We start from the raw sequence: 25,020 nt of genomic DNA, 5'->3' as shown, positions 1-25,020 counted from the left end.
GTTTTAGAGAAGACTTTTTCTATTAAATCTGAACCGAACGTAATTCATAAAAACATTGCCTTTGATAAAATCATGCAATGATCACACGTTGAAGAAACTGCGGCATCAAATGTATTCCAAAATTCAAGCTAAACAACATAGACATATTTTTTTGACATTTTTTTTTTTATATTACAATTCGGGATCGATAGAACGGGGAACGAACGAGGCTGGCAACCCCGCAACCATTCCTCGGACGATATTTTAAATCGTGTCACACTGGGCACAAACTAATAACGGATTAATAAAAAAGAAATTGTCTTTTTAGATCATGTTAATAGTTCCAATCCGGTCTGTATAATCACGAACTCAATTGACTTCTACAATTTGTAAAAAAAACATAATTAATTTGATTAACATGATGGTTCGAATGTGTGATCAAATAAAAATACAAAAATCAAGATATTTAAGTTCTATATTTTTTTTTTGTCAAAATACAAAAGAAACTTAAATAACAATGACATAATTGCATCCACCCACCACAGTGCCATAAGATCGGAATATTATTTTAAAAAAAAAGAAGGAATATCGTTATCTTCACAAATTTTAATGTGAACTGACTATATTGAATACTACAATTAATTCACAAAACGAAGGCGGATAGATAACCTCTGCCTTAGGAGAAACGAAACATACTAAAAATGTATATTCATAAAATACTGGCAACACTGTTGTTTGCGTTTGCAAAGTGACATGACAAAAAATACGAATTTTAAAAGAAATCATTATCGTCTTGGAAAATGACGTAATATTTAGTTATTCTACAGGCCTGCTTCATTACAATGTTAATGAAATAATTAAATCATTTCATATTATCTTTTTAGATAATGAACAATTATGATCAAAATCCATCAGGACTAATGAGGTTTTCATTCAAAAGGACAGTGCAATGAAACAGGCCGTAAATATATTTACAGAAAAAATATTTGTCAAATAAAAAAAAACTAATAAAGAAAATAAAATCCATCGACTTCTAGATAACAAAAAAAATTATATTTTGAAAAAACTAAATAATTTACTTGAAATATGTTAAAACTACTTACGTGCTATATAAAAAGAAAAAAAAAAGAAAAAAAAACGATTATGCCCGCGCAATAAATCTCAAGTTAATTTTGCATGTAATTTTGTGTAATTACTAGGTAAAACTGCCGATTCTGCTTGGCCACTTGGGAAGGACGGGGGACTGTCCAACATTCCAGAACCGTAATGTCGCTTGTGGCTATCGCCCGTCACAACTCCGATGCTTGGTAGCGACATTTCATGTTTATAAAAGATTAGAATACATCTCATGTCACATATGCGTTGCTCATTCTTCGACCGAACCATTTGCAACAACAAAACGTCAATATTTATTGCGCTGGCAACACACCATCGATCCATTCAAACACACACACACAAACGAACGTTATCTTAGTAGGAACAGAGTACCTACATTTGAGAGGAGACATTCAATTTATTATATACACCTACCGGTTATAATAAAATCGCCCATCGTTGAGATAAGATTGCTTGATTTAAAATTTCACAACGATTTCGGAGGTTATTTCTGAGGGAGTATGTATGAATTGTAATTCATATATTGTAGGTATAGCCGTGTGTTGTGTAGCCATGTTATCTTGGATGTAAGGGAAGACAGGCTAGACCTTTCCTATCTACCTACGAAGCGCGACTCCGTAAAACTCTGTTCGGAGCAGTAGTCTTAATATCGTAAATTTAAAATGGCGTAAGTAAAACGCTGTGTCTTTAATTCTCTGCTTTATAATTAACGACATAAGGTTGAATTTGGAACAAAAGTTATTGTAAATTTCTATCTCTTTCTGTCATTCATGGCGTAAGGTCGTAAGTGAATGTTAAAACAATCTAAGCTGCACTTTATTGCTTCGGAACGAGGCATAGTTTGGGTTACAATTATTATACCTTTACATCGTTTTTCTCCATTTGATGGTGTAGTCAGATTAGTCAGTCGATGTCATATTTGTGTTTTCTTTTTGTGAGGCGTTATCTAGTGGTAATTGACCGATGATTATATATCCTGAAACTACTACGGCAAATTCCAATTACAATGACATAGTCAGCTCACCGCGCAAGACAATTCTCCCAGCGGCTGATTTTGGAAATGCTCTTACAAAGTGAATCAAGACTCGAATGAAAATCTTCCTTAACAACAGTAAAGGTCCATTGGGAGTAATATAAATCAAGATTACTTTTACAGCCTTACTAATATATCCGATTTCACAAACTTCAAAGTCGTGCAACAAAGTTGCGTATTATACAGAATTATAACGGACATAAAAAGTACGGATTCGTTTGAAAAAAAATTTTTTTTTCCCAGAAATGTTCCTTTAAGCCACATTGTTATTCGCTGAAACAAAACCGCGATGTGTTGAATTAAAAAAAAAAAAGAGAGAATTTTTCGAAATACGCCAATGACGCTTTAATCTTTATTATGAATAAAATCTGATCCACAATCCAAACGAACATATCATCTACAGCTAATCGAGACTAATGAGTGCAGAACGAACGCCATTAAAGGTCTTCCAACCTATTTACAAAGATACGAAAAAAAAAAAATGAAAAAAAAAACTATCTACATACTTCACTATTACGTTTGCAAGTTATTTTTACTTAAAACTTGTACATGTACGTTAAGTTGCGCCCAAAAAAAAACCGTTTTTGTTGAAACGTCAAATCGAACGCGCAATTCAAATTATTCTACCAATATGGCTGCGGGCCGTTCCTAAACCTTTGGCCTTTGAAGCGTTCGTCCGTGTTAACCCCCGGTGCCCAAGGCAGGTTCCTACCTCGACCTCCTCGGTTGGCTACCTTCCCGGGCACTGAGTACGGAGGTCTGTTACAAACGCCCGGCCGGCAGCCGTTCTTAGGCGTGTTGGGTACACTTTCCAATAATGGGGGCGGAGGGAAACCCTCCCAAGCTTCCGGCGGCGGACAGGTGTTGCAGTTCCACGAATAATCACCTGCAATTTTCATTGACGATTTGAGAAAACGACCAACAAATTACATTAAAACAAATAGCTATTATACATTAAAAAAAACATAAAAAATTCGATGACAACATTTATGGTAAAATGAAATACGTACAATTAAAATCAATTTTATTTATTTTACATCATCATCCAAATTACGCTTTGGCCTCGGGGAGAAAACATTTCGTTATTTCAATCTAATATAAAGTCCATTAATATTTTATAATACAATTAATATTAAATAAATATTTTTTGGAGTTTGGAAAATATTAGACGAATTATGATCTAAAAAAAAATCATATTGAGTGCTAGGATGAAGATAATTCTATATACCGGTGGATAATGGAACCTCATTGGTATTTAAACAGTTTGATCTCAAAGATGAAGAAGACATCAAATAAGGATGTTAAAATATCAAAAAACCAAGCATCTATGAGCTTTTACATTTCAATGTCTAACTAAAATGTGGTGACACAATAAGATGATTTATTTATTTTAATGGCTTATCTTTCTTTGCATTTGACTTACCCAAAAATATTAATAATGGATATGGAAAATCGAACGTTTCTAAAATATTTCGTAAATGTTTAAAGCATTTTTAAATTAGGAAAATCGAACAAAATGCTCTTGAAAAACGACCTCACACTGGTAGGCATTTTTAAACGTCTCTGTTGTTAATCCCAACAACAACCTACCGGGTTCTATCAACATTAATAATAGCGAACTACCGTTTCTAAGTATCTCACGCTGAAAGAAAGTATCAAATTACATTGACAATTTCAAGAAAACAACGTAATAACGTAAACTCTCGTTCCATACAAACACATAGATCAAAAATATGTTTTTTTAAATTTCGGTACTTAGTTACGAAATCGGTGTCGAATCTCGAAATAAACGAAGTATAGCCGAAACCAAACTTTTAGAAATAACGATATACATGTAGCCTAACGTATGAGACCAGTGAATCTATTCGTACCATCCATTTGTTTACTAAACGAACATTAAGAGAACCATAGTTTTACAAAATCATTGATTCACAGCTCAAAGGAATCCTTTATCCAGACTTAGCGAGCATACTTTTAGATCTGTACTATTTTGTTACATGTGCTTTAAGAATGCTTTCACATATGCGATAAGAAAATATGATCCGGTAATAATATTTTTACCATCATGGAGAAATTATCAAAAACGTAGTGGATTACGTGGACCAAGACAAGGTGAAGGGACGTAGTGCTGAAGGACAGGAGAGAATGCAATGTTGCTGACGAGGATGTCGAAGACAGAGCGAAGTGGAGGAGTAAAGTCAGGAAAGCTGACCCCACCACCATGTGGGATAAATAGCTGGGAAGAGAGAGAGAGAGAGAGTAGTGGATTGCGTTTATTCTGTTAAATGCCTATAATAAGTGTATAAATGTCTTAAAAGATAATAAATCCACTCGACGTCATAATATTAAATCGCTACTTTAAATGACAAAAATAACACAAATTAAATTTATTTTGATAATAATGTATATATATATCGTTTTTTAAACTCAATATATTTACTGTGGATATAAAATGCTTTGGGAATGAGCACATTAAAATGAACATTAAAACGCAATGCTAGAAACTATTGCTATTAATTTTAAATGTATACTAATCTACCAATCCTTTTTAAATATTTATTTATAAATGACAACTATAATAATAAAGTAAGTAATTCAGTTAAAACGAGACATTTATTTATGAATTATTAGAAATGGAAACGATACGATTATTCGAAATTAGCAAAAGACCAAAACCTTTTTTTTTTTGTTTTTTTCTTTCTCTTTAAAATTATTGAATCATATTTTTTTTAAACTAACACATAGACACACGTACTTTATTAAATATAAGGCCAAAAATCGATTATTCTCATAAAATATTCGATTATACATACTCATTTTAATATTAGAACTACAATAAATTAACCTTTTGATAAATAATTATGAAAAAATATTAAAGTAACTAATGGCAATAGCATCGATGTGAATCACAAAATTGACGTTCGTTAACAACCGGCTGTGCTAGAAAGTAATATCAGATTAATAGAGACGGTATTGGGTTCAAAACCATTTGATTGCAGAAACAGAGTTTTAGGAATCATCATCATAATTCTTTCCTATTACCCTCTGCTGGGGTGTAGGGCTCGAATTAATTTTTTCCAATTAAATCGGTCTTTGGCAGTCTGTTCTAGTTCCTCCCACGTCACGCCCAAGATCCCTAGCTCCTGCTCTACCGAGCGACGCCAAGTTGTTCTGGGGCGGCCTCTCTTCCTCTTGCCAGACACTTTCCAGGTCAGTGCTCTCTTTGATAGGTCGGTATGAGTTTTAGGAAGCAACAAGAAAATTAAAATCGATTTTATAAATAGTTTTTCGATATTAGAAATGCACAGATGCTACTAATAAATTTACTAAAGTAAACTTTACAAAACTGAATTGGGAAAGGAGATAGATATCTTTAACGATACATAAATAAATATTTCAGATAAATAATAGATTTATTAATACTATATTTTATAATAATAGAATTAATAATATAATAAATAAAATAATGTATAATAATAATACTAGATTTATTAATATAGAAATCTATCGAATAATATTATGGAGCGATATCAAAACTAAACAAACACTAAAATCCAATAAACATGAATTTCATTTTATATTCATTCGCATTGACATTTCTTCCTTATTTTTGCTTAATATTTTAAAACGCATACTCTTCGTTGTCTGATCACTATTACTGATTATAGTCCTAGTATGAGATGACATATTGTGTGAGTAACCAATACTACACTATTATCAAACTTCATCTATTTTAAAGTTATCATTAGGATACCGTATTCTTCGTTGAAAATACAAAAAGACTATTCCCATCCTTTCCGAAATACCTTATATAATGTTTTGATTCAATCTATTCGTTGATTACTTTTTACACAAACATGTTCATAGGTGCTTTTGTGGGTTTTCACTAAATGACTATAATGAGATTAACTGATGAATTATCCATGAAAGCCTAAGTTTTTATTCAATCCGCTCAATCAATGACATCAATTTCACTTCTTGTCGTTTTTTAGTGCATCTTCGTTTAGTCTATCGTCATTACCATAATAATTATATTATAGAATTAAGTCTATAATTATCAACAATTATACAGTAACAACATCCATACTTGTTCAACATTAAGAGACTCAGCTCTGTTTAATTTACATGTTAATTATTATTTAGGCACATAACAACTTCGAGCACGATTCAGATATTCGTGAAATAAATTACTAGCCTTCTATATTAAATAGATAACATAAATACGGTTAAGCTGTAGTGAACAGAAAGGAATGGAAGCATAGATATTTTTTTTCTTTCAAATAAACTATACCGGTTAGAAAAAAATAATTTGATCATATTACGACAATTCACTAAAAAAATCCTCTTCTAACAGTTCCCGCCTACGACATATATCATTTAATCAAATTAATCGAAATCTATTACTATTTTAATCTTATTGAAATACAAGTTCATAACACGATTAAACTCCGAACAATCTATCAAACTTACGAATCACTTAATCATATTGTCAATTGTATCAAATCTAACAATGATGAATGTGAATTTTTTTTTTGAAGACATTGAGATTTACGCTGAATTTGTGAGGACGTGAAGGATTGAACTTTTTTTTAAAATTACTATAATAATATGTTACGTCGTCTCTCAAACGTCCTAGAAGAGTTCGAGATGACGACGGTAATTATGACTGATAACATATTATATTTTCAACCTTTAAAAAAAACTCAACCAAAAACCGAATTTGAAAATATATATATTTTTTTTTATTCCAGTGAACGGTGTGTAATTGGTGTCATAAATGTATCCAGCCCACTGACTTTCTCGTCGGATCTTTTCAGTGGATCGCGATTCCGATCCGGTGGTAGATTCTGCGAAGCACTGCTCTTGCTAGGGCTAGTGTGAGCATATTCACTGAGGTTGAGCCCGTGAGCTTACCAGCCCATCAGGGCATATCTGGAATAACCTAATAGGCTATCAGTGAATAGGCAGCTACTATATATGGTAGCTACAGAAAACGGAGGACGAAATATTCGAGGGATGTAGTTTTAGATCGTTTCAAATTGTTATAACAAAATTGATTTATATACTCAACAACAAAAAAACATAAGTACATAGCAACGAACTCTTAAGGCGTAGTCCAGAGAGGTTTAGCGACGAAGTAATTTGTAATTTCTCGATACATACTCTTATCGATCAGGACCCTTGATTGATCGAGGAATTTTAATTATACAAAAAAATAATTCAAGAATAATATAATAAAGAATATCTAACACGAAACCATAATGGGTGATTTATTTAATCTTATTATTATGAAATCTTAGACTCAGATATCACAAGGAAAATCAAAAATAGAGATAATAAACACGTTGTATTTGAAAGAAATAAGTGAAGTTCTATTTTGACTAAGTATCAAATCGAAAAGTAATGCGTAATTTATTTTATGTGTTGTAACAAATTAATAACCGATTTTTCTTTAAAAATTTACACTCATCACGTTCAGAAATCATTCCTTTTATCGTACAAACTAACACCGTCACGAGCTATCTTTAATAATATTTTATTAAAAATAATTATTAACGACTAAATAATATATAAAATTTATCATAATATGGAAAGATAGAATATTAATTGCCTATTCAATATTTGACGAGGGAATACACCAGACCGTCTCAAAGAATATTATTATGGTCTAATATAATTACGTCGCTTGGCTAACAACCCCACACAAGTAAAGAAAATATTCTTCTGTTGAACGACAGAGACACAAAACACCGAATATCTTCAAAAGTCACTTTCAGATATATGTGATGTAGCTGTATAGTATCATATAATACGAACGTATTTTTATTTTCAGATTATATATTTTTTTAAATATACAATGCACTTCCTGCCTTCATCGTAAATTCATTCGTGAAAACATATTAGGTACGCTCCCTCAGATATATTTGAACCTCGACTTAGACGTTAGGCTCCGATGATTTTAAATCTTGTAGGTGATATATTTTTAGATTTTACAAAATGCTGAATGAGGAACTCAAATATTGATTGAACTAGTAGCATTGTGACGAAATTTTTATTTTGAATTGATTTATTAACTTAGTACAATAACGAGTTAATAATTAGAAAAAAAAAAAATTTTTTTTTTCAAATAATTCATAAATTTAGTTTCTTAATAAATGGCATATTTATATTGTATTATATAATATATTTAATATATACATTGTAAACATTATAAACTACAACAGCTCCCTAATAATTGGGAATTTTTTTTGTGAACTAGTAACACTGATGTGTCGGTAACGCCCTCTCACTGATGTTAATTACGTGCAAATAGTTTTGTCGCCGCCTACGCGATATCAGATTTAACATTTGGAAGATGTTGTGATTTTCAGATAAGGCATTCGTACCGTATTATACTTGCCGTAAATAATAAAATTAAGAGATATTTTATTATACTTTAAAAACCTCGAAACCTTGAAAAGTTCATTCTATGTTTTGTATCCCGAAAATTATATCAAATAATTATCAAAACAATAATGATTATTAAAAAAAATTGTGAAATCTAAAATACACCCTTTTTTTAAACGATATCGCAAATCAATAATAATGAAATATTTTTTTTTAAATGGCAACACTCATCGTTAGCCCTCACGACAACATCGATGCCCCCCTTACCACTAATTTTATCAATATATATTTTATAATATTATCTAACTGTACATAAGAAGCTTTTAGGATAATAACAATGGAGAGGGAGACTGGCAAATTATTTAAAGTCGCGATCATGTTTTTGAGTTTAATTGCGTGAAAAAACTGGCAATCCGAAAAAACTAAAGAAATTTAATTACAGAGCGGTGCCGCAAACAAACCGTCTCGGAACTGTTTCTTGAAACACGTGTGACATACTATTAAATGCTTAGTCCCGATGTTCTCGCCCGGTGAATCTACTATGATCCCTCGAGGTTACTAGAATAGGTAGGAAAAAAAGACCCGACGTACAATAACCAGCGACAAATATTACCAATCGACCTATCGGCAAGCGAAAATCGACTAAATTCGTTACAGAACAAGCGTCATCTCTCTACAACGCAGCCCGAAAGACTAACAGTCCGATATCAATGACCGCGAACTACCAACTGTTGAACAACGATTGACCAGCGTCACATAGGCAATGTGCGACAGAGATAGCGCTCTACGAAGAGGAAATTAGACGGTTTTCTCTTTCCATAGGTCGATACTGTAATATACATCGCTGGATACATATTACGCGCCCTAACCAATCAATAGCAAATTAATTATAATACAAATTTAAATGTTGCGACTACCCACTCACTCGAAAACCGTAATGTAAATATAAGTTCATGAATTATTTGGTAAATAAAAATATGACCAGCTATGTATGTATTTTAGTTGATCACGAAAGACCTTCATACCCAAAACCACGGCCGCAACCCGAAAAAACCTAACCTATTAACGCAAGAAACCACTAAATTCACTATGAAAACAAAGTCCTCGATCGTCTATATCCTCGTGTCGGATAGACGAAACTTTTTACAGTAAAGCCCTTTTCAAAACGGACGATGGTGATGATAGGACGACTGGTTGTAGTGGTCCCGGCGTAAGAATCTATTCGCCTGGCTCTGGTACAATCCGTAGTTAGAAGTGTAATCGTGCCGGCTGTGTAGCATGTCCAGCTGGTCGAGGCTGTGGTGACGCTGAGGTATCACCGGAGCTGAATCCCGAGCAGCGTGCGCAATTTCTAATTTTTAACACTTGTCTTACGTGGCTTTATGGTTTTGGAAGCCATCGATCAGTTCTTTCAAAATGGCAACACTTTTGCAATATGGCGACATTCGAAATTCAAAACGTCAAATGTCAATAATTAAACCGTTATTACTAGCACTATCTAACATCACTTAATAGATGTGACATCAAAGATTCTTATTTATACACGTACAATATTAATTGATTCATACCTCGATTCTGTTGGTAGCCCGCGCTCCATCCGGCATAATAAGCCGCCTTCTGCTTGCCATGTTCCTCTGCTACCTGTAATAAAGAAAAGAATATTAAAATACCGCTGAGCGCTTTTGACTATGTGCCTATTTTTAAATTTTAAAAAAATCTAGTCTTAGCAATCCTACAGATCAGGCAATCCTATAAATAGCTTCGCAGACCGATATCACGTGATCTTTGAATAAAATATTCTTGTGACCCAGAACATTGAATCATTATTAAAGTTACATAGATTAATAGTTTTTCCACTGCTGAGCAATTTTTCACCGAATTTCATGCCGACATTCTGATCAATATTTAGACGTATTAAATTTTTTTTTTTTCTATTGCTTAGATGGGTCGGAAAAGCTCACGGCCTAACTGGTTTTCATTGGTTACCGGAGCCCATAAACATCTGCAACGAAACGCCGCAAACCACTTGGAGACATGACTTCTAAGCCCCAGTTTTTACAATACAATGTGCTTGCTTAGTGCGAGATTTTTTAACTTCGTGATCGTGTAAAAGTTAACTCAAACTTGCATGGCGTCCGAACAGCGCCCCTAGCGGCACACGTAGGCAACAAACAAACAAAAATTAAGTACCTGTTTCCGCACACGAAGACCTACGACTATCTTGGTATTAATTTTTTTATTACTTGGGTGAACGATTAGCGTGGTACGGACATGTGATGCGTAGAGAGGAGATGCATGTAACTAGGAGATGTATGGAAATGGTAGTGCAAGGTAGAGGGGGAAGAGGTCGACCGAGGAAGACATGGATAAAGTGTGTGTGTGAGTGACGATATGAGAGACGAGGAGTTAGTGTTGAGATGACGACTGATAGAAGAGAATGGAACAGAAAAATTCGCTACCCCACCTAGTGGGATAAAGTGGAGACAAAGAAGAGACTTGAGTTAACGAGTTAACGGTCCCCTTGTTGTAAAGTGGTTAAGAGCCAACAGTTATCAATGCCGCCACACACCTTGAGACAGGAGCTCGAAGTCGCTATTATATTATATAACAGTTGTCTCACTCTTCAAAACCGAAACACGACAGCCTCGCGGCAGAAAGCGGCAAGATGCGGTAGCTTCCCCATGCGAGCTTACGATACGCCCTACCACCGCTTAATGCGATCGCAGTACGCTGGTATAAAAATAGCCAAAGAAAGAAATCCCTTAAGAGTATCGTAGCTCACAGCAAAAGACAGGATGTTTCTATTCCAGACCGATATGCCACACTGTCATAACACGACGTGACGCATCATCATTGGACGCCGAAGAGGCTTTAGTATCTGTCGTTACAGCGATTCGCGACATATATGACTTACTAAAACATCAATTAACAGTTCAATAAGCCAATAGTGTCTTAAAAAAAACGGTGCGCGTGCAACTTGGTGCACGTGAATGAAGTGAAACTTCTTTTTCGATGTGTATTGTATTGTGGTTTTCTTCATTTTTCATCCTTAAATCAGATTGCTCTTGTAATAGGGAATGGTGTGTATAAGAGATGCGACATCTTCAACATTTACATTATATGTACATATTTTAAATTATAGATAGAAAAATAAAAATACCTATATGTTTTTAATATACTACGCTACTCGTTGCTAACGCTCTGGCTGGCCTGTATACAGCAGGTACACTACGCGCATGCGCACGAGTGCCACACATTCACTCTCGCTTTATCTCTTTCTATTCCCCCTCCCCAAGAGCGTTAAACGTTTAACGCAACCTAGTTGGACGTAGCATTAGAAGTTTCACTTCAAAAAAATATATTTATTTATTTATAACTTCATATACTAGAAAGTATAAAGGCGGACTTAATGCCATAGGCATTCTCTAACAGTCTACCTTAAGGGAGTGCAGAGATGAACCTTGGTAGGTGTAGTGGAAGGTGATATTACTTAAATATATGTGTATATGTAACATACATAATATTTATAGATACAAATACTCGTACTTAAATAAATACATAGACATAAATATATATATATATATATATATACCCTTTATAGTCACTAGAAAATATATAGCTTTCAACTGTGACCGTTATTTTACGTTAATTTGAGCTTTCTGATTGCGAACGATATCGAATATATGCATTACAGCATCATTTCGCATCTCAATCAAAACGATATTATGAAACCATTACTATAACTACATTAGAATACTCTCCTTATCTTCGGTACGTCTGTTTGGAAAGAGAATTGTTAATAACAAATACAACGAAATATGAGCTTTATTGTCATCGTCACAAAGGGAAAGTCACGTATAAATAACGCGATACTGGATTCTTTCAAATGTCAATTTATTAACAATCACATTGAATTTTCGATTCATAGTCTGTAATTCGAAAGACAAGGACAGATGGATATTGCTAGCGCATTCTAATAGGATACTACAAAAAAACATTCGTAAAATAACATTTTACCGATGTTTTTTTTTATTGCTTATATATGGGACGAGCTTACACCCCACCTGATGTTAAGTGGTTACTGGAGCCCATAGACATCTACAACGTAAATGCGCCTCCCACCTTGAGATATAAGTTCTAAGGTCTCAGTATAGTTACAACGGCTGCCCCATACCTCAAACCGAAACGCATTACTGCTTCACGGCAGAAATAGGCAGGGCGGTGGTACCTACCCCTGCGAACTTACAAGAGGTCCTACCATCAGTAATTACGGAAATTATAATTTTGCGGATTTTATTTTTATTACACGATGTTATTCCTTCACCGTGGAAGTCAATCGTGGACATTTGTTAAGTACGTATTTCATTAGAAAAAATGGTACCCGCCTGCGGGATTCGAACACCGTTGCATCGCTAGATACGATTGCACCTGACGTCTTATCGTTTAGACGACTTCGATGTGTTTTTTTTATACACGAAAACGTGACGAACGAAATTGGCGGACTTTAAAATCGCGAACGAACTCAAGAGACCGATTCACTTCACATTAATTATATCGAGATGTGAGACTGTTTGGTTTAATCAACATTTCCTTTAATACGCGACATTTATATTTGTAATCAAAGATCCGTTTATTTGATATTGCTAATTCAATATTATTAATTCAGCTTCAATTAAATTTACTCCATTTAAATAGCTGAGGTTTTTTTTTCCTACCTAAGCTGATGATCTGGAGAGACCATGTCAGCGTTACCGGGCTAGTAGGTGAGCTCACGGGGCTCAAATCTGACAATGTTGCTAACACGAACCCTAGCAAGAGCAGTGCTTCGCAGAATCTACCAGCGGATCGGAAACGCGACCCACTGATAAGATCCGGCGAGAGACTCAGTGGGCTGTGTCTGTGGGTTAATTTACTCGCCGAGCCCTTCATCGCAAGCGACGGGTTCGACGAGAACGATGACCGGTCTGAAAAGTTTCCAAATTTTAGCTTTATATGACCCTCCTGTGGAGTTGCATAATATCGCTTAAAACAAATAGTCTTTCACACCTTCGTCTTTGTTCATGCGTAATTTATTATACTAAATTAATACAGCACAAATGAGAGTTCGGCCTCACGTTCCAAGGCGGCTAGCGGCATTCGATTTTTGATATTAACTCCGGTAACCGCTTTAGACCAAGCAGAAACTAAAATATTGTAAGAATTTATTTTTTAGCTACGTTTTGTACCTATTCTCAATCCTAATTCTTAACAATCTGTTTCTACTATACAAGGAATGACTTAGGCCTAGAACGCACTAGCGGCTGGCCGCGATACAGCGTGCCGCACATCAATTTTTACATGAAACCGCATGATAACAGCGCACTGATTCGCGGCCTCAACGACGTCAACCACTCCGGTTGTTCTGGGGCTGCATCCCCTACACGCACGACACGGTTATCCGCATACGCTACAATATTTCTAGAAGCACTGAAGATTGCGGCAGACCGCAATAGAACCAAGACTATACGGTTATCCGGAATACGGTGTGCCCTTACGGCATGCCATATAAGCTACGGCCTGCCGCATCGCGGCCAGCCGCTGGTGCGTTCTAAGCCTTACACATTCATCGACAGACAAAGCTCGTATTACGTTCTATCTCCACAATAATGTATAGCAAGCGATAAATATATATATTTATATGTATATATATCGGCGCACCGTGTCGCTATGCAGCCGGAGCCGGGCGCGCGGACGGTTCGCTCGCGTCACCGCGTCCATCCAGACTGGCTGCCGTAACATTTTAAACACAATTTAGAACCCGCCCGTGCCAATCACGCCGACAAACAAACATTCTGCAGCCCAGTTTTGTGGGTAGTAATAGCTACTCCACAGATTTTTTGTCCTGCTATTTTCCTATACTACATTTTTTATTTTTTATTTCATCGTATTTTTTTTATTTATATCGCCCCGTCCGTTATCAGACGAATAGACTTACAAACTATAGTGCTATAATGATTTTTAGGGGCTTTTTTGAACAGTACGAAATAAACTATTAAAGCTATTACGATATACTCTAAGTATAATTAAATTAATTAACATATATAGATTATGATATACGGACAAACGAGAGGACTACCTGAAATCAAATGCAACTATATAAAATCAAAATGTGTTTTTAATTACAACTGTTCTACTTTTCGATCAGATTTTGTTTTCCTACTTAATTGTTAATAGTCTAAGAGGCTATTCCAATTACGCAAGGTTTGATAAGTGAGCTCGCGGGTCTCAAACCTGAGAGGACTTGCTAGCGCCAACCCTAGCAAGGATCTACTACCGGAACAGAATCGCGACCCACTGAAAGAAACCATCCAACCATCCAGAGAGAAACTCACTGGATTGTGTCTATAATAATAGCGACCCGAAGATATTTAAGGACATAGCCGTCTGCAAAATTGAAAGAACATTCGAGAATGAATAAGTTTACGACTTTTACGACGCCCTCGCGTAAAGAGATAGATTAATGCTATTTCCAGGCAACACAGACAAACAGTAAAAGGAAGCGACATTTCTTTTTTACTATTGGAAAGACATCTTGTAAATTCCTTAAGATTTTAATTAGATCGGATTAGAAATGTGGAAATCCGGTATGGAGCAAACCAGCATCCAAAATCTTGGGTTACATTGATCAGACCACATGTACCGTACAGCTGACCAGAAATACGACAGGAGAGAGTCTTCATCTCGAAGAAAAAAATTGATGGATAATGATGTAGTGATCCAGGTACATGGACAAGAGACTTGGAACATTCAAATAGAACATTGAGTGGTTAGAGGTTGAAGAAGAGAAAAACCGACGGCTATAATAAGTTCGTATGGCCACGAGTTTGTGGTCATGATATAGATAAATAAATAATATAAAATAAATAAACGTAAAAATAAAAATTAATTTCGAAACTAGGAACTGGTTAGATTTAAACACTTGTCTACAGACAAAAAAAAAACAATTGTTTTACAAACATTTAAAAAAAAAAATTCAAACGTTCCTATTAATTACAAAACCACATTAAGCTTCTTCCTCAACTACTATCGTTTCTGTATCTCTACCCAAAGTATTTACAAGTTAGAAAACAAATTAATATAAAAAATAAACAACTTTTAGAAAAACCATTCTACCTACTATTTACCTAAAAAAAAACACACACATGCAAAGTTCATTCATAAAAACACAACAGCAATGTGACCAATAATAAAATAATTAAAACAAAGATTAATTATCCCAAGACAATTCGATGACGAAATAATTGCAAGCTTTAAGGGAACAATGTTTATAGATCAGACACTCAAAAGTATTTTCAGGCAAAAATAAACCGTATTTGTATATATTAAGACTCACTTTAACGCTGAGTGGCTCGGTTCCTCCTTCAGGTATCACGTTGTTCAACGCTGCTATTGCCTCTTGCGCTTCTTCCCTTTTATCGTATCTATAATATCAATCAAAGTTTAGAAAAGGTTGCCAACCTTAAAAAACAAAAGAAGTATTAAGGGTAAAATTTTCTATACTCTGTTAATTGGCAACACTTATTATTGATCATTTTTCGCTATACCAATAATAAGATGTTTTATTTAAATCAAATAAACTTAATGAATCATTACTACTTTATCGGTTGGTATGGTTTTTGATGAAATTTTACATTTTTTTTTTCTACCTAGAGAAACCATATCAGCGTAACCTTAACTAGTAGGTGAGCTCACGGGGCTCAAACCTGACGACGTTGCCAACACGAACCCTAGCAAGAGCCGTGCTTCGCAGAATCTACCACCGGATCGGAAACGCGACCCACTGAGAAGATCCGGCGATATAACAAACAATTTTGTTTTTCCTTTGATACGTCCCCCATCGGACGGATTCCTTTTATTTGTTTTAAGTTTATTTTATACAATAGTTTAGGTCTTTTATTTATCTATTGAGGGCACTACGAAGTCTGCCGGGTCAGCTAGTAAATAAATAAAAATAAACCACCAGTTTAATGACGTCATTGCCAGAATCAGTGACGTACCGAACGAAGGCGACTCCTCTCGGGGTTCCGCTGTTCTTATCTCTCAGTATGTGTTTCTGTACTATCCTCCCGTATTTCCCGAATATCGTCTCCAGCTGATCGTCAGTTATGGCGCGCGGTAAGTTCGTTACGTATAGATTCGTTTCTTTAATGTCATCCCCGGAAGGCCTCGCGTACGACACCTAGAAAAAAAATCATATCATTTTTGGCACTATTTTATTAATTAAGCCTGTACGTCTGTCTCTCTATAAAGGTACTTCTCGATTGATTTGAGGTTTTTTTTATTGCTTAGATGTGTGGAGGAGCTCACAGCCCACCTGGTGTTAAGTGGTTATCGGAGCCACTAGACATCTACAACGTAAAAGCCGCCACCCACCTTGAGACATGAGTTCTAAGTTCCCAATTTTTACAGTACAACGGCTGCCCCATCTTTTAAACCGAAACGCATTACTGCTTCACGGCAGAAATAGGCAAGGTGGTGGTACCTATCCGTGCGGACTCACAAGACGCCTTACCACCAGTAATAAGTTAAATTAGTAAGCTAGTAGTAAGTAAGTTAAGTGCGGTAGTTTACGGACTGTTAGTGTTACGTGCGACAGAGTTAACGCTACGAAGTCGAAATTGACCGATTGCCTCTTTCGATAGATCGATGTGCAGCATTTATCGCCGGGTACTGTATTAAACTTTAACTTCACTAGACAATGGAGCTATCGACTAATCTGCTTCGTTTTTTTTTCCTACCTAAGCTGATAGCCTTGAGAGGCTATATCAGCGTCGCCTTAACTAGTAGGTGAGCTCACGGGGCTCAAACCTGACGACGTTGCTAACACTAACCCTAGCAAGAGCAGTGAGAAACTCATTAGGCTGTGTCTATGGGTTAATTTACTCGTCGAGCCCTTCGTCGCAAGCGACGGGTTCGACGAGAACGATGACCGGTGCTTGAGGTACCTAAAAGCACCGTTAGTGGATCGGGAGGATCCGAAATGACGTGTTTTGGGCGACGTCGACTGCTTTCCATTCTGTCCGCAGGATCGGCAATGTGGTTACCGGCGGCCACGATGAGAGGGTTCTCGTGTCGTGCCCCTTTATCGAAGTGGAGTATTTCGTACCTTTAACCGTTTATTTCGGAGCTGGTAACCATTGAAAGTGTCGATCGCTCGAGCCGCGTCCTCTTCCCTGGTGAAGTTCACGAAACCGAATCCGTAACTGTAGCCAGTCTGAAAGTTAAGCAAACGCTTTAATAAGATAAGTTAACGCACACAAACTTTGGTACAACGGTTAAGACGTACGGTATCCAGGAAGTCGACTATGACAGGGTTAGTCCTGGAAAAAAACCTTTCTAACTTATTTAACCTAATAAGAGCTCATTAAAACTACAAAATTAGATTCACAAAAAAAAATTTACGTAATCGGTGCCAATAGGGTGTATATTTTAGGGGCGCACGAATATGTAAAATCAGAGGTGCGACGATTTAGATTTAAAATTTATATCAGAAGGTATGCTGCGGCATCCACATTGTAACTCCTCCGACCTCAACTTCAAACTTCTAGGAAGAGGGTTAATAAAAAAACAAAAGCCTTACGGTAAAACTCAAATAAAACTTCAAACCTTAAAGTCCTTCATCACTCGACAGCTCTCGATAGGTCCTATGGTAACGAACATCGCGTAAAGATCCTTCTCTGTTATATTCTGAGGCAGATAGTTCACGATTAGATTAGTCCTGGCGGTGTCCCCGCCGGCGGCCGAGAGTCCCCCTCCTTCAGACATGCTGCCCCAGTATCGAGCGTTCGAACCCGCTCTGCCTCGGTACTGCTGTTGGATTTGCTGATGACAAAAACGGGATTATTGATAAACAACTATCCTAGAGAAATCGCACAATTACTGGCGGTAGGACGTCTTGTGAGTCCGCGCGGTTAGGTACCACCACCCTGCCTATTTCTGCCGTGAAGCAGTAATGCGTTTCGGTTTGAAGGGTGGAGCAGCCGTTGTAACTATACTGAGACCTTAGAACTCACATCTCAAGGTGGGTGGCGGCATTTACGTTGTAGCAGTCTATGGGCGCCGGTTACCACTTAACACCAGACGGGCTGTGAGCTCGTCCACTCATCTATGTCATAAAAAAAACAGCCTTCACAGTTTAAGGTTTTCAAAGGCCGCTACGTCCATACGAGATCAAAGTGGGCCCGTGTACGCGGTTTTAAACATTTTTTTCAGAACGCTTGCGTTCAGCAGAATAAGTATTTTGTCTGAAATGATCATAATTGATGTTATGTAAAGTGAAACGACTTCTTGGTTGGTAGCAATTGAGACATGACAGTTTTTTGTCGATAGCTGGTCATTCGTTTTCAAAATATATATATTCATAAAACATATCGACGCTTGAAAGGCAAACGTGACTAAGCGACAATGCGTGAACTTTACAGTAGACTAATTTAAAGTTGCAATACCTGAACACAAAATTTATTTTAACAAATTTAGCTGTAGTAGTCTAGCTAGTAGCTGTAGGATTGAAATGATTTTAATAGACATAGAAATATATTTTTTGCGCATCGAATATGGTTATTGCCTATCATTTATGTACAAAGCAGTTATTGTCGCTTAGTCACGTTTGACTTTCAAGCGTCGATATATATAAAATATATGCATGCATATATTAAATAAGATAATTACGTAATCCCAAAAAAAATGATTCGCGATATGCTAAAAACGATCACAACAAAAACACATTAGGTCGAAATTAAAAAGAAGGTAACACGACCCAAACTAAACAAGACTTTAGGTAGTATAATAGGAATTAAAACATGAACGAACTTTTGCAATAAAAGCCGTAAAATAGGACGGACCGTCGACCTTGACATAGATTACCTTAGTGACCTAGTGAAGTTGCTTGAATTATTCATATTACGAATTTTGAAAAGCCGACAGACAGCGTTTGGAACACTGTGGCGAGCTTAATTTTGTTACAGTTTCAAATTGGTTTAACTGAGTTTAATTGGTTTACCTTTAACTGGGCTTAGAGAAACAATCAAACCTGCAAGGATTGGAGCCTGATTGTTCTATAACATGCTTTTATTAGTTTTATTGTCAAATATTTATATAATGGGTCATCTATCAACGTAACTTTCACAAATTAAAAACGTCAGGACAACTTGAAAATTTGCACTCCCGTCCATGACAATGACATTACAGTACTCAAACCTAATTTTATGAGCAGTAGCAGAAGTACGAGGTAGGATTCATCATCATAAGGAATCATCATTATGTTGCGTTCAAAATACATGCTTCGTTCACAGCGTTAACATTCGACTTAAGAAAGTACTGGTTTTAAACTAACTCAATTTATGTTAATCCAGTCAACAGAAGGGTCGCGGTGACGAGTCAAGGCAAGAAAACAAATTTACTAATGCCTTACAAACGCAAAATACGGTATGAAACATAACGAGCGAAACAGAAAAAGTAATCTCTCACAATGCAATACATTCGGGGACTGGATCGAGTATGATTTATGTTGGAAGTCGATGGATGAATCTCGTCATTTCCTTGTAGCTCTATGCGAGACATAACGAGAGATTGAAACTATTAAGTCGCATCGTGAGGTTTTTTTTTGGGGGTGAGATTTTTTGAACGAAAATGGCGCCACCGACCTTCAGACATAAGGTTGAATAAAATTGTTTGGATAAAGGCTGTCCCACCATTTATACCATAGCGTTTCGTAACAATATTAGTACCAACAATATTTTTTCCTACCTATGCTGATAAGATAGCCTTGAGAGGCTATTTCAGTTTCTCCTTAACGCGTAGGTGAGTTCACGGGGCTCAAACCGGGAGTGTTGCTAACACTGGCTCTAGCAAGAGCAGTGCTTCGCGGAATCTACCACCAGATCGGAAACGCGACCCACTGAGAAGATCCGGCGAGAAACTCAGTGGAATGTGTCTATGGATTAATTCACTCGTCGAGCCCTTCGTAGCAAGCGACGGGTTCTACAAGGACGGTGACCGGTGCTTGTTGTACCTAAAAGCACCGTTAGTGGATCGGGAGGATCCGTAATTTCGTACATTCGTTCTCCAGGATCAGCTTACCACCAACTGGCTAACCACCAATACCAGTAACTATGATATACAATTCAAAATTCACGTTAAGAACACAGTCGCAGTGACTAAAGCGAGAACTTTAATAACAGGCGCGCAATATGAGACGAATTTGTTATTAGTGTGGGTTAAAGTTAAACTCTGTGTTGCTTGGAACTTTCCGTCAATTTAGACTTATCGGATCAGGCAAACGGCTGGTAGGTAGCCAATGTGGAATCTAGTTTCACAATAGCACAGACCGGTTTGTACGTGACTAGAACTTCGCATCCTACATAAGCAGTAAATAAAATCACACCGAACATCATTAACCTTATCTATACCCCCTCTTATTCTGCTAACAGATTGGCATGTTACAGGGTCATATGATGTTATATATTGAATCGTATGGCACAAGATGGAAGGCGGCGTGCATGGAAAGGCTTTCCACCGAGCGGTCGAAAGCAGTCGCTTTGCTCAGTAGAGTGACAGACCAAATGTTGTAGTTCGGAGTTTTATATTTACTGGTGGTAAGACCTCTTATGAGTCCGCACAGGTAGGTACCACCACCCTGCCTATTTCCGCCGTGAAGCAGTAATGCGTTTCGATTTAAAGGGTGGGGCAGTCGTTGTAATTATACTGAGACCTTAGAACTTATATCTCAAGGTAGGTGGCGGCATTTACGTTGTAGATGTCTATAGGCCCCAGTAACCACTTAACACCAGATGGGCTGTGAGACCGTCCACCCATGTAAGCGATAAAAAAAAAGTTTTATATATATATATTTTTTTTTATTGCCATTGTAGGCAGACGAGCATACGGCCCACCTGATGGTAAGTGGTCACCGTCGTCATGGACGTCAGCAATGCCAGGGGCAGAGCCAAGCCGCTGCCTACCTAACAATAATTATCGCATCTTTGTCATTGGAACTATTCAGATTTTTACCAGATTACTACTAAGAAAGCTACTGTTAAGTTAATATTTGACTCAGAACCTTTTATCACCAAGACGATAAATAATTTAACCAAAAATAAACCAAATGAGATGTTCTGATTCAGGAAGTTTTTAAACGCTTCTTTCAAACATTAAACATAATTTACTTCTATTTTTGTCTTTTTTATTTCAATTCTGATCAAATTGTCCAACTAAGTTCCAAATCATGGAGTCAGTACATACACATCTTACATTGGCGTTTGGTGGCGACAAGAGGCTCTGGCAGCATTCCAATCTAAAATGGAGCTGGCCTCTTCAGACTTTAGCAAAATGTTTGTTACAGAACCCATTTATAATGTCGGTGGAGGAAGATGGGAAGGTCGTTAGGTTTTTGTTATTTTTCTTCGTTCATCTTATATTACCATTTTCTATATTAAGGAAGCTCTTCCACAACACTAACATTACTACACTAACATTACATGACTTGGAATGAAGTGGGTAAAAATGTGGTTATTTTCAGATTAGATTTTTTCTAACTGTAAAACTTATTTAGCAAAATTATAATTTGCTATTGCAATCTTTTAATATTTCTTAACAAAAATGATTTGTAAATCAAAACTTATTAATTTCATGAAATTAATTTCGTATATCGTTTTTTTATTGGCACACAATCATCTCTTTTCTCATACTTAAACAAAATTGTTAACTGACCCACACTAGACGATTACACACATTCTATTGTATCATTCACATTACTTTAAATTGCAAACTATAAAAATAATAAACACATCATATTCTCTATTTTCCTTTCTCAGAATTATTCTGAATATGTTTTGAATCAACCACATCTTAAAATAAAATGTCTTATGACATAGGGGACCCATAAGCATTCTTAATTTGCTTAATTAAAAATAAGCAATGATTGGAAATGTTCCATATAGAATAATAAGCTCTTCTGTTGTAAAGTTAAAAATTATATGCCATTTCCTGATTCACTACAAAACAGCTGGGACAGGTTTTGAAAATTTCTTTCAACTGTTAAAAATATTTTGAAGAAATTTGAAATTCAAATATCTTTTTTATGTTTATTTAGATAACACTTCTGTCGGATATGCTAATTTAAAAATTATTATATGTTAAAACTTATTTGTACCTGGTGTCAAAAAGCAAATATTGCAATATAATGGAATCCAAGAATATGATCATTACTTTATTTGCAGGTAGGCAATCAGTCTCCTGCATTTTACAGAAACTATTTATTATATACATGGTATACTACTGATAGATACATCACTTTATGACTAATTAAAAGGGAAAACACTTTTTTAATCATAGCCCATACAAAATATGAAATGTTTTTAAATATAACTTATTTTTTAAATTATTATTCCTATTCATTTCATTTAAATAACTTAATAACATACTATCTAGTGAAAAAATCAATAAAACAATGAAAATTTTGGTGTCGTTTTAAAAACTAGTAGATACTATGTTATAATCCCCATCATTAATCAAGAATAAGGTTTTTTTGCCAATGGTAGTCTATATGTAGCCAAAGGCACAATCATGTCACTGTCTAATTTTTTATTTCAACTTATATAATATTGTTGAAGTTTATTTCTTTCGTAATTAATACACACATGAATTACTTCTTCAGTTTAGAACAAAATCTGAAAGCTTACCAACAGTTATAATTTGTACCAGTTACATTTAATGGAAAATAGAAAAAAATACACAGCTTTTAAATGAAATAAAAAATAAAGTTGAAACAAGTGGCAAAAATTGCTATGGCTATGGACCATCTAGACCTAGGATGTAAAAATCTAGGTGGTCTCTCATGTTAACAGAAAATTTGAATTAGGAATTTGTAGTTTTTTTTTTTAAATACTTCTATAGCTATTAGCTTTTTAATATTTTACTTTTCTTGTATTGTTAATGAGTCACATAGTAAGTGCATTTTTTCAATAGTAAGGATAACAGATGCAATATTTTTTAGTTAGGATGTGTAATATCATGTAAAATCACAAATGCTCACATTTAAAATTCTGTTAAACAAACCATTTGCATTGATAATGCCATAAAAAAAAAGGATTGAAATTACCTACTAAAGCCTACAAAATGCTTGCAAAGTGATTTATAAAAATATCTAAACTAATCATACTAAACACAAGCAAAAAAAAGGTGGCAAAGATATATATATTTATGAAAACTACTTAATACATCTTAAATCTTTTATGATTACTCACATTTTCCAAAGAATTGAAACTCCTGTCCCAGCTACTGACAGGAGTGCCACCAAACAAGTATCCCGGATAACGTTCACACATCCCAAACTATTAAAAAAATATTTGTTTTTCACAAATTATTATGACTTTCTAAACTAACCCCTACGCTGTTTGAAAAGATTTATAGCATTTTTTTTCCCTTTTTAATACCTGAAATGAAAACTTAAACTTTTTTATTGTTCGAGTAGGCCATGGCAAAAATTGGGTTACAACGATTTATTATTCATATTATTAGTTGTATTGAAGGAAATAAATTCAACTAATTTGTAATTTGATATTAATTTTATAAGCAGTGTAATTCAAACACTTTAGGAACCCACGTTATTAATTTGCAAATGATACATACACTTGGCAAAATGTTTTTTCTTGGTTATTTGTTAGAATCCATACAAGCGCAGAATAATTTATAAAGATTAATTGAATTTTAAAATTTGGTGTCAATTCGGCTGTTGGATTCGATAAGACGAAAAGAAAGAATTTAGTAAATCATTGATAATATCTTAAAAAATGTATAAAATGTAAATAAAACATTACGAGGAAACACTAACAGCAGTTACAAATTTAGTTCACTGACTTTCGAGTGAGTAAAATTGAAGACTTAAAAACTTACGTCTTTTTATAGTTATTACGTAGCTTTATGATGATTAATGAAAACAATATACTTTTGTGTTAATTAAGATTTTTTTGCAAATTTCACGAAATGTTAAATAGGTAACGCGAGTGACAGTGGTAATTTTTTTTGTTTGATTCGTCCATTTGGACTGGCAAAGGGAATCCAGCTCATACCGCGGTCTTCTTGTAAAAAAAGCAGAAGCCTCTTCTGGAAAAGTAAAACTGAACGAAAAATAATGTAGTTTAAGCAATGAAGTAACTCCTTACAAAAATGTTGGGAATCGACTTCCTAAAAAGATTTATTTTAAATAATCCGAGAAACAACTTTTTATTGTATTGTGAAGATGGGTGGACGAGCTCATGGCCCACTATGTGATAAGTATCTACTGAAGCCCATAGACATCAACAACGTAAATGTCACCACCCACCTTGAGATATAAGTTCTAAGGTCTCAGTATAGTTACAACGGCTGCCCCACCCTTCAAACCGAAACGCATTACTGCTTCACGGAAGAAATAGGTGTGGTGGTGGTACTTACCCGTGCGGACTCACAAGAGGTACTATTTCGATAAA

At 35.5% G+C, this 25,020-nt stretch overlaps 1 protein-coding gene across 3 annotated transcripts; it reads right to left on the bottom strand.

Moving 5' to 3' along the window:
• Positions 1–436: 436 nt before the first annotated feature.
• Sxl (sex-lethal) lies at positions 437–24,597 on the bottom strand. 3 transcript variants are annotated; one of them, XM_012692612.4, is made up of 8 exons: positions 24,446–24,597; positions 23,797–23,883; positions 18,161–18,376; positions 17,661–17,768; positions 16,552–16,733; positions 15,888–15,975; positions 10,084–10,156; positions 437–3,014 (listed from the first exon to the last, which is right to left on the bottom strand). In XM_012692612.4, exons 2-8 carry the CDS (start codon positions 23,875–23,877, stop codon positions 2,752–2,754), a joined length of 1,011 nt encoding a protein of 336 aa, XP_012548066.2. In that variant the 5' UTR covers positions 23,878–23,883; positions 24,446–24,597; the 3' UTR covers positions 437–2,751.
• Positions 24,598–25,020: the final 423 nt, after the last annotated feature.

This window comes from Bombyx mori, chromosome 16 (assembly GCF_030269925.1).
Source record: "Bombyx mori chromosome 16, ASM3026992v2".
Lineage (NCBI taxonomy): Eukaryota > Metazoa > Arthropoda > Insecta > Lepidoptera > Bombycidae > Bombyx > Bombyx mori.
Note: the sequence above shows the minus strand (reverse complement) of the source record. Positions and strands in the feature narration are given on the sequence as shown.